This window comes from Etheostoma spectabile, chromosome 10 (genome assembly GCF_008692095.1).
Source record: "Etheostoma spectabile isolate EspeVRDwgs_2016 chromosome 10, UIUC_Espe_1.0, whole genome shotgun sequence".
Lineage (NCBI taxonomy): Eukaryota > Metazoa > Chordata > Actinopteri > Perciformes > Percidae > Etheostoma > Etheostoma spectabile.
This window is the reverse complement of record NC_045742.1, coordinates 24,689,299-24,700,707: the sequence shown is the minus strand read 5'-3', so window position 1 is coordinate 24,700,707 and position 11,409 is coordinate 24,689,299. Positions and strand designations below refer to the sequence as shown.

The following is an 11,409-nucleotide window of genomic DNA, read 5'->3' as shown; positions in this document are numbered from 1 at the left end:
AAGATTACTTCATTGGCTTAACCCCCCCGCCCTCCCCCTTTCCTGTCTTTGCAACATGTTTCTATGTGTGCATGGTGAGATCATCGTGATCAGTGGCATCTTCAGCACTGCATCTTCAAATCTGGGATCAGTCCACTTCCAGCTGCTGGTGTTTTTTTTCTTTGCTCCCTTGTCACTCCATACAATTCTTACCTTCAGAATGAGTCTTTGCAGCTAATAACTAATTTAATAATTGTATTATCATCAAACAGAGCCATGCAGAGATTTCTTTTACAAATACACCAATGAGCCACACTCACACACACACACACACACACACACCCTCACCCTCACACACCTCAGCGTAGACACGACTCTCAATGGCCCAACCATTAATTGGGATATCTTCCTGTTTGTGCTGGAGTTGGTAACCCTTGGCAACCCTGATCATTTGCTCCACCAGGTCCAGGCCAGTAATACACTCTGTAATTGGATGCTCCACCTAGGGTCAAAGTTAAACAGAGAAGGTACAGTTTCTGAAAGCAAATAGTGGAGTTCTCAAGGAACACTTACTGGCTTTTTTCCAGAAATTTCAGACACATCTTAGGGTCTTCATCAGCAGATGGAATTTTTTCAGTTATCATGGAGAGGTTTAAAGATTGCTTAGTCAAACTCAATGAACTGATGAAGATTGTGAGATATGGTTTAAAGCTCAGTAAAAAACATCATTTGTCTCCCTATCATCATCAACTTCTGTATAAAAAATAACTCTCTGTATAAAACAAAATATGAGTACTATACAGAGAGTACATTGTGAAATGTCTTTTGGCATCACGATAAACTGGATTACTTTACATTAAAAGTAATTCACAACAGTCCAATAAAATGATCATTTTGGTTTATTGACATGGCTTTAGACCTTAGATTTTAAAGGTATTAATACAGTTTGTTCAGTGTTGTCTGACTCTGCAGACATGAATGAAAGGCAGAATTTGTGTTTTTAGAGTTGTTCACATCTGCCTGAGTGGCTTATATTTGGTTATTTTGTCATTAAAAAAAATTAAGATAATTGTGACAATGAAAATTGTTTTATAATAGTGTGTATTTGCATAAAACTTTTGTAATTAAAAAATCTCCAAACAAACTATTGGCCCCCGGGCATCTTCAATTTATCCAATCTGGCCCTCTTTGCAAAAAGTTTGGACACCCTTGCTTTAAACCAATAACAATCGTCATGGGCTGCTGCAAAATAGACTTGGGAAGGAATTTACGGCATACGGCATATGAAAAGTCGTGGATATAGACTACTCATTTCTCAACAGATCTTTCCAAGTGAAAATAAAGGCTAAAAGACAAAATAATAAATCAGAAGGAAAAAGGGAATGTAAACCCAACTGTTAAACAAATCTACACAAACATACAGACAGACAAGCAGCCCTACACTGACCTGTAGTCGTGTGTTCATCTCCAGGAAGTAGAAGTTCTTTTTAGAATCCACAAGGAACTCCACTGTGCCAGCAGAGGAGTACTGCACAGCCTTGGCCAGCTGCACTGCCTGCTCACCCATCGCCCGCCTTGTCACTGGGTCCAAGAAAGTACTGGGGAGGACACAACACTAGACACTCAGACTCACCTCAGTGGTGCAATGGAGTCTTTTCTTTTCCAAACACTTTATTTAATTTTCTTTTCATTCAGAGATAGATGCCAGTACAAAAGAGAATAGTACAGATAAAAGTACAATGCAACCAGCAATAACCATAACAAATTAGAAGCCTGATAAAAACAAATGACACAGCTTGACATTCCACAAACCTTTTTTTAGATACATACTAAAAACTCACAAATGCATTTGCATCCCTATTGTTGCAGAGTATTGGATGGGTGCAGGGTTTTAAGGTTAACCTGTCATCACAGCTAACTTCATGTTAACGCCAGGAAAAGCTGTAATCTTCGTTGCTGATGTTGTCATTTTTTTCTCAATTTCAGGTAATATTGCTGCTGGAATATGTCCGGTTACTCATCACAAATATTGGTGGCAAGCCAGTATTATTTTACATGCATTTGATTGTAATAAAGCTATATGCATGTAATGTCAATGTGATTGAGTTACCACCAGAGTATGCAGACTCTTAAATACCACTTGAAATATATCCCTTTCAAAGTACATTTAGAAAAGCTAAAAATCTGAAATTAATTTGTGATTAATTGCAAGTTAACTATGGACAATCATGTGATTAATATTTTAAACTACTGAAAGTTCTAGAAATAATATTTCCAAACATATTAACAATGAAACTGAGTAAATTATGTGAATGAGCAAATGTTAGAATGAAACCAACTGTTCTCATAGTTTATTGTATTCTTAATGAATGAAGAGCACTACATCAACTGAAAATGTTGCAACACTAGAACATTATAGGCATCTACGATATTGGCTAAGCAGTTCAAGGAAACTACAAGATTTCCTAGCCTTTCTGACCCACGTTAATTTAAAATGTGGAGAAAGAGCAGAAGCAGTTTCTCACTAACCTGGGAGCTTCTTCCACCACCTTCTGGTTCCTCCTCTGGATGGAGCATTCCCTCTCATTCAGCCACAGAGCATTACCATGTTTATCGGCCAGCACCTACAAGACAAACAGTATTATACAACAAGTAGATCTGACCGGGCAACATGATTGGTCAACTAGACATTTTAAATTTGCTCAAATCAGCATGATAGCATTCAAAATTCAACTGTACCGGTAAGTCAGTGACATGGCCCTATATTAAACAGGGTTGGGAATCTCTCGGCACCTCACGATTCCATTCCGATTCAGAGGCCAACGATTTGATTTTAAACCAATTGCAATGCAACAGTTTTGTTATGTACATTTCCATGCATGATTGAAAAAAAAAAAATATACCTATAAATTGGAATTTACTACTCAGATTTTTCTAATCACTTCCTCGACAAAGCAGCTAGACAAAGTTTAAATTTGGACATTTATTTGTCACACACAAGTTTTAATGAAATGATGTCAACTGAGGTTTTTATTGCGTAGTCATTCCATGATTAAGCCTTAAACATGCTTGTGAAAGTCACCTTCTCACAGTAACCTTCGATGTCAGAGGCTCAGTCATGTTTAAAGATGGACAATTGGCTTCTTAGAACATGAAACATGAGGCGATCAGATGTAATGTGATAAGGTAGATGAACATCTTATATGTGTTTTGCCTAACTATTTTATGTATTATTTTTTATTATTAGATCATGTGTATATATACAAAATTTAATTATTTCCTTTTGGCTATTTTTGTGTTTTTTTCTGTACTCTTGCCTTTAACTTGCCTTGTCCATTATCCTATCCTCTTTCAGTCTCTCTGTTTTCTGATATGTACTAGTCTGGAGACAGTAACCTTTGAATAAAAATCAACACATAAAAAAAAATCTTTTTTAATTATTAACTTATCTGCATCAATAATGAGGCATCTAAGAATCAGACATTTGCAGACATTGTAGCAAACGATCTGTAAAAATTTTTGTTTTACAACACAATTCAACTAGCAATGCAGCTTTGTGTTTATATACGCTGTATTTATTTAGTTTGGGAAATCCTATGATCTTTGCAAAACTAACATTAATGTAAAGTTGGCTGGTTGAGGTTGACTCAGGAGGGACTAGAAATCCTCTCCTTTTATATTTGTGAGCAAATTACCTCGGAATATAAATACAGTTTGATTACATATTTTATTTTGTTGGTAACCGTTGTATTGGATTGCAAAACCATCTTCAACTTCAGTGAGGCTTTCAGACCTCGCTGCTGACCACATCACTGTTGTTCCAATAATTACATTAAAGCCTGCCCTCTTGTTTGATATTGCTTCATTCTATGGTAAAGTAGAGGCATTTGGAATTTATTTAGTGATTTTTATTATTTGATTTTTTTGTCAGAATAGCTAGATGTCAACAAAGTGTTGTAATTAAAAAAAGAATATCTGAATTGTCTGAAACAAGATGCATATGCTGGAGAGCTATAATCTGCAAACTGCTGCTCCCTACTGTAAACTGCTGCTACAGCAGCATTTCTTTTTTTCCTTGGCCCATAATATACCCACCAAGTTTCATGAGAATCTAGCCAATAGTTTTTCTGTGTTCCTGCTGACAAAGAAACAAAGAAACAGGCAAAAACCTAACCTTCCTGGTGAAGGTAATAATAAATAATGTGATGTTAGAAAGAAGACAGAACACGCAATAACTGACCACATGGCGGGGCTATTGGTATCATGTATTTATGTGTTAAATTTCAACATTGCTCCCATACACTTCCCATTATACATTTTTATAAAATATGTCCCGGTCACATTCAAATTTTCAATATTAAATGACATCAGACCTATGTGTGCATGTGTCTTATACAGTACCTGTATCTCAATGTGTCTGGGGTTGTCTATAAACTTCTCAATGAGCAGCCTGTCATCTCCAAAACTGGATGCTGCCTCCTGAGACGAGAACCGGAAACCTTCCCTGTAACAGTACACATATAGACACAAATTGCATCAGACATAAAAAGGTAGAAAGTACAAACATCAATCTTTTCAGTGGCCCAGGACAAGATGATCTCCAAATATCATTTTCTCTTGTTCCTTTCTCCACCTTTTGATGATTGTTCTAATTTTTTTACTGGCGGGAGTGCTAGATGTTTAACTTTTGATCTTACAGTAGCATGCCTAGGGCTATTCAACTAAAAATTAATTTGGGCCAGATTGTAAAACCACAAAATGGAGATGGGCCAGACATTTTCAGCTGCCTATTTAAAACCGGTTTGTCTGCTTGCATGACCTTTTTTCTGAGCCCACTAGATGGCGCTCTCTGTTTAATAAAGAGTTGAAAGTTCACTAAATTATCTAGCAAGAGTCTATCCAAGGTTTCTTCCTAAAAGTTTTTTTTTTTTTTTAGTTTTTCCTCACCAATGTGGCACTAAATGCTTGCTCTTGGGGGAATTACTAGAATTGTTAAGTCCTTGTAAATTATTGAGTGTTCTCTAGACCTACACTGTAAAATGTCTTGAGATAACTCTTGTTATGAATTTATAATAAAAAAAAAATTGAATTAAAATCAAGGAGAGGGTTAACTTTTCCTGCTACAGATTTCCCACCGTGGTCAGAAACACTTTGTTTGTTCGGGGCCAGATCTATGCCTCAGAGTCAGTACTCGCCGTCACTCTCTCATTTGCTCTACCACACACTCCCCATGCACACACACATGCCGGCCTTGCTATTCTCTTAAAGAGATCAACGCAGACACCAACGCACAAGTTTAAACTTCAGGCCACTTACATAGGCTATGGCAAAAGCTGTGTGGAGCCTCCGCTAAACCATAAATCACGCTTAAGACTGTATAGACTATGGCTTCCCTTTGGTGCCCATGTTAACATAGACTGTATAAGAAATGGACAACGTGACGCTGTGAGCATTACTCAGCCCTCACCGGAAACTACGTCTCCAACTGAGCTTGAAGACGTAGATGTGACATGAGCAACCTGTCTTGTCCCAAGAGAAATCTCAATCATTCCGAATCTTGCAAAGATGGTATATGTAAAGAGATAACAAAATGCTAACTAAAATGCTAGTTTTTATTAGTAATTAAATTGCTAATGTAAATCGAAACTTCCTGCGAGCTTATCCTGTACTGTTCAGTAATTCCTCTATGTAACACTAATTTCCTGAACTATGTGACAAGAAGCCGCGTGGTTATGACACAATCATTAGCCTCTTTTTACAAAAACGTCTGCTACAGAGCCTTAACTTGAGATAATAGGTAATGGAGCATTTTATACATTGTCGTCTTTATTTAGAAATAAACAATGGACAAAAAGAGTCTTTTAACGCTTCAGTTATTTGCAGTCAAAATGAATGGCAGTCAATGGAATGCTAACGGTGGGTGAGTGCACCCACCGTTCATCAAAATAGCGCCATAGGAGGTACGCATCGTGGAGGCAGGCTTACTCCCCTGCATGTTAATCAGTTGGGCTGTTGAGACGATCAACTCGTCCATCTGCAGCGACTGGTCTATTTTCTCCACAATAATGAGCGAATCGGACAAGACAACACGCTGACAATCTTTTATAAATGTTAAAGGATAGCCTATATTATAACTATAAAATAAAAACTATCCAATTCTGCTGGGCCACGCTGAGGTTGCTTCTAGGAGATGTAGCCTGGCCGCCAACTGAATAGACTAGGAATAAACCATTTTTTCCATTATAGGGAGGGAAAGTAAAATTATTTTTGACCACTACTTCAATGGAAATAAGGAAGATAAAGAATAACAAGCTTTTGTGTTACCTACAAACACTATATAAAGATTTCATATGTCATATATGTATTTTTGACAAATTATTCTAGCACATTATTTAAAGGTTAGTGTCCTTTTGGGCCCTCCCTTGACCCCTGATGTGGGCCCTGCAGCAACAACAGCAGGAAAGAAAAGTAGCCGAGGCCTTAGAAGTAGAAGTAGACAGTGACAGCAGAGAGTTGAAGGGGATGATTAACAATTCTAAGTAGTAATTGTAGAAGTAGCATAAGGAGGGTAAACTGAAAGTGTTGATTTTGTGGCATTACAAACTATTAAAAGAAAAAAAAAAAAAAAGCTGCAGGAGTAATTATTGTATATGTATTTGCAATATAAAAAGGTTTTGCAGTAGTATCTAAGATTTAGCAGTTCAAGTCATTTAAGTAGCACATACAATATTTGTATATGCAAATTAAGGCATATACTTATTGTTTAAGCAGAAATGTCTGATTGTTTTCATTAGTAAAGTTGTTAAAAAAAGAGTTGATGGTTAGATAGTGTACATTGAGGGTGCGACAGAAACAGAGGAATACAATACCTTGTCTCCTCAGCATTCCAAGCAATCCTCATTCCTTTCCCTCCTCCTCCTGCAGATGCTTTGATCATCACTGGGTAGCCTAGCAACAACACAAAGACCCTGTTCAGACTTGGCATTGAAATGCATCCTGGGTGATCCGATCAGAAGTAGACAGCTCTCAGTACGTGAGTTTACACCTAGCATCAGAATGTGCCTCCACCAGGCTTCTTAAGGTAGTCCTGTTACACGCTGGTCGGCCATACACAGATTACATTACTTGCCCACCTTTGTTTTGCTGCTAAAATAGGAATAAACCCATTCAACCAAATTATCTAAATACTGTATAAAATAAACCAAACTTCTTTAGGATAGTAATTAGTATATTTCTTAATAATTCTGACCAAAATACAACAGTTAATTGCCCGACATAAATTTCCCTTACACGTGTACGTAGAACCTTTCTGCATGAAGACCTTGAGTGCGCACACACACACACACACACACACACACACACACACACACACACACACACACACACACACACCAACACACACACCACACACACACACACACACACACACACCACACACACCCACACACACACACAACACACACACACACCCCACACAACACACACCACCAACCACACACACACACACACACACACACACAAACACACACACACACACCAACACACACACACACACACACCCCCCACACACACACACACACACACACACACACACACACACACACACACCTTACCAATGTCCTGTGCGATCTTCACAGCTTCCTCAGCAGTCTGACACAGAGAAGGGTTTAAGGTTACTGATGAGGAACCAAGGCATTACTGACAACTATGCAGTAATTGTCTCATCAATGCTTTGAACTGGTGTGTATTGTTAAACATACAAATTAGTTGTTTGTCTGGAGGCTAATTGATCCTAGAGGTGAACCAAAATGATCTTGTACAACCCCATCTTGAAAATTATTTGTATGTGATGAAATTTATTGTTTTTGGTAAAAATGTTTTGTGCCCAAGTTAAATGACATATTCTTATTGTTGAAACAAGACACAAGTTGGTGTTGGTATTGCCCGTTACTGTCTGTAAAAAAATAAACTGATTTAAAATAAATGAATAGGGAGCGTGACCCGTAAAGGGAAAATTCCTCTACTGCACTCTCTTCTTGTTGTATACTTGCATGGCTGTGTACTGTATGTGTGCCCGTACCTTGACGACTCCATCATATCCTGGGATAGTGTTGACGTTTGCAGCCTTAGCAATCAGCTTGCTCTCAATTTTATCCCCCATTGCCATTATAGCATGGGTGTCGGGGCCAATGAATGCCACACCTTCTGCTGCCTAGTAACAAAAGAATACTACCATTAAATTTACCATATCCGGCTTATAATACCACAGAGAGAACAAATAGTCCCACCCCACTGCTGGGCTAGCTCTACTAGCAGCACTAACATGGTTGCATTTAGTAAATATACCATCCAACTTCCTAAAAAAGATGAAACATAATACTGGGGTTTAGTGTCCATGTTTTCAGTAATTACTAGTGTAATTGCCAGTAAAATTTAAGCCTGGTATTTTAAGGCAGTACATCAATATTTTGGTAAATAGACTTATTTGCTTTCTTTCAGAGAGTGAACTAAAAGATCAATCTCATGTCTCTGTGTGTAGTAGAGCTAGATTCAGGAATGCTGAACTCGGTAAGACGCATATTCATCACAATACTGCTCTAAGTTCAAATTGTAAACATAGGTTTTACTTACATCTTTATACATATTAAAGTGGTTGTACATGTTTATTCCCAACTTGTATATACGTTTCTACAATATTTCCTGTATATTTATTTTTTATACTCTATCCTATTTATTAATAATTAATATTCTACATATTTCTTGAATTTGGGTACATTTAATTAACCTAAAAATATAAGGTAATTATCTTCCGGCAGTACCCCAGGGACCTCTGTGGCGCCGACACAGAGAGCCAGTGATGAGAGCAGGCGGGTGTGTGTCGGTTATGTGCAGAGCACCGGAATCAAAAACACCAACACATCCTCAACAGTATGATAATACCATCCAAGACAAGATTCACTGCCAATGCTTTCTATGACATGAGAAATACTTTCAAAATACTAATTTAAAAAAAAAAAAAATACAAAAGATGGTGAAAACACACAGACAGTGGGGAGGAGAAAAAGCAAATGTCATTGTTAAACTCAGATAAAACTGAAGTTATTGCTCTCGGACCCAAGCACCTCCGTGACGCACTATCCAAAGATATAGTTACTCTGGATGGCATCACCCTGGCCTCCAGCACCACTGTGAAGAATCTTGGAGTCATCTTTGATCAGGACATGTCCTTTAATTCCCACTTAAAGCAAATTTCAAGGATCGCCTTTTTTCACCTACGTAATATTGCAAAAATCAGGAATATCCTGTCTAAAAATGATGCAGAAAAATTAGTCCATGCATTTGTTACTTCTAGGTTGGATTACTGCAATTCTTTACTATCAGGCTGCTCGAAAAAATCCATAAAGACTCTACAGCTGATCCAGAATGCTGCGGCACGGGTTCTGACGGGAACCAGGAAAAGAGATCACGTTTCTCCTGTTTTAGCTTCTCTGCATTGGCTTCCTGTAAAATTTAGAATAGAATTTAAAATCCTTCTTCTCACCTACAAAGCTCTTCATGGTCAGGCTCCATCTTATCTTAAGGAGCTTATAGTACCTTACAACCCTGGGAGAGAACTACGCTCCCAGAATGCAGGGTTACTGGTGGTTCCTAGAGTCTCTAAAAGTAGAACGGGAGCCAGAGCGTTCAGCTATCAGGCTCCTCTCCTGTGGAACCAGGTTCCAGTTTGGGTCCGGGAGGCAGACACCGTCTCCACATTTAAGAGTAGGCTTAAGACTTTCCTTTTTGATAAAGCTTATAGTTAGGGCATAGAATCGAATATTGTTAGGGAGTAGTAGTTAGTCACATAGTTTCATATAATATAACTAAAGGGAGACTTGGCATACAGCCCGATCCGGTTGGGGGGAGTTCTGGCCGACCGGGCTGGAGCTCTCTTTACCTTGTCTCTCTTGGTTTTGTTGTAATAATAGTTTTAGACAGCTTGGGACTTATTTTGATACACTAGTTAGGGCATAGAATCGAATAATGTTAGGGAGTAGTAGTTAGTCACATAGTTTTCAGATTTATCTATCATATAATCAAGAATATAATAGAACTAAAGGGAGACTTGGCATACAGCCCGATCCGGTTGGGGAGAGTTCTGGCCCGGCCGGGCTGGAGCTCTCTTTACCTCGTCTCTCTTGGTTTTGTTGTAATAGTTTTAGACAGCTGGGGACTTATTTTGATACACTAGTTAGGGCATAGAATCGAATATTGTTAGGGAGTAGTAGTTAGTCACATAGTTTTCAGATTTATCTAACATATAATCAAGAATATAATAGAACTAAAGGGAGACTTGGCATACAGCCGCATCGTTGGGGAGAGTTCTAGCCCGGCCGGGCTGGAGCTCTCTTTACCTCGTCTCTCTTGGTTTTGCTGTAATAGTTTTAGACAGCTGGGGACTTATTTTGATACACTGAGCTCCTCTCTCCTCTTTCTATCTTTTCATTTATGTGCACCCATGTCCCAGAAATGCGTGTTACTAACCTATTTCTGGGGAGTCATTCCCCGGAGTCCTTATGTTCTTTTTTCACCAGCATGTTCCCTTGGATCAGAGAGGCTCCGAAATCAGGGTAGCAGCTGTCGCCATGGTCCCGCTACACGTTCTGTGATGCCATGTTCAACTGCTACACTGCGGTGCCCTGCTACGTCCTGCTACGTCCTGCAACGTCCTGCTACGTCCTGCTACGTCCTGCTACGTCCTGCTACGTCCTGCTTTGTCCTGCTACGTCCTGCTACGTCCTGCTGTGCCTTGTAATGCCGCACAGCGTCCTGCTATGCCATGAACTACTACAAAGAACTTCTACAAACTACTAATTTTTTTCTATTTTTATGCCACTCTTCATTCTAACCCCAACCGGCCCTCAGACACCGCCTACCGAAGCCTGGGTCTGACCGAGGTTTCTGCCTAAAGGAAGTTTTTCCTCGCTACTGTCGCACTGTTGCTTGCTCTGGAGGAGACTACTAGAACTGTTGGGTCCTTGTAAATTCTGGAGTGTGGTCTATCTGTAAAGTGTCTTGAGATAACTCTTGTTATGAATTGATACTATAAATAAAATTGAATTGAATTGAATCTGCCATGTCATATTGTAAATTTAGATGGATTAAGATTGGCTGTCAACTTGTTCTTGGTGTGAATGGCCCTTTATCCTTCACAGTTGCACAAGCATCCACATCCCTAATCCATACTTTCATTAAAACATTTGTGGACCATTCACTAACACAAATATCTCCTGTTAATGATGCTAAAATAAATCATACACTGAACAAAATTATAAACACACTTTTGTTTTTGGCCGATATTTCATGAGCTGAACTCAAAGATCTAAGACCCACCAATACAGTAAAAACTGCACATTTTAGAGTGGCCTTTCATTGTGGCCAGCCTAAGGC

General features: G+C 38.8%; 1 protein-coding gene across 3 annotated transcripts in view; it reads right to left on the bottom strand.

Annotated features, from left to right (window-relative positions):
• pcca (propionyl-CoA carboxylase subunit alpha) overlaps positions 1–11,409 on the bottom strand; it is a 26,282-nt gene that overhangs the window by 8,235 nt on the left and 6,638 nt on the right. For all 3 annotated transcript variants that reach the window (XM_032527478.1, XM_032527479.1, XM_032527477.1), the window contains exons 7-13: positions 8,060–8,191; positions 7,593–7,629; positions 6,849–6,927; positions 4,381–4,483; positions 2,509–2,603; positions 1,427–1,577; positions 338–481 (exon numbers count right to left, since the gene is read on the bottom strand). In XM_032527478.1, the coding sequence (XP_032383369.1) occupies positions 338–481; positions 1,427–1,577; positions 2,509–2,603; positions 4,381–4,483; positions 6,849–6,927; positions 7,593–7,629; positions 8,060–8,191 (741 nt within the window). The remainder of the gene's footprint in view (positions 1–337; positions 482–1,426; positions 1,578–2,508; positions 2,604–4,380; positions 4,484–6,848; positions 6,928–7,592; positions 7,630–8,059; positions 8,192–11,409) is intronic.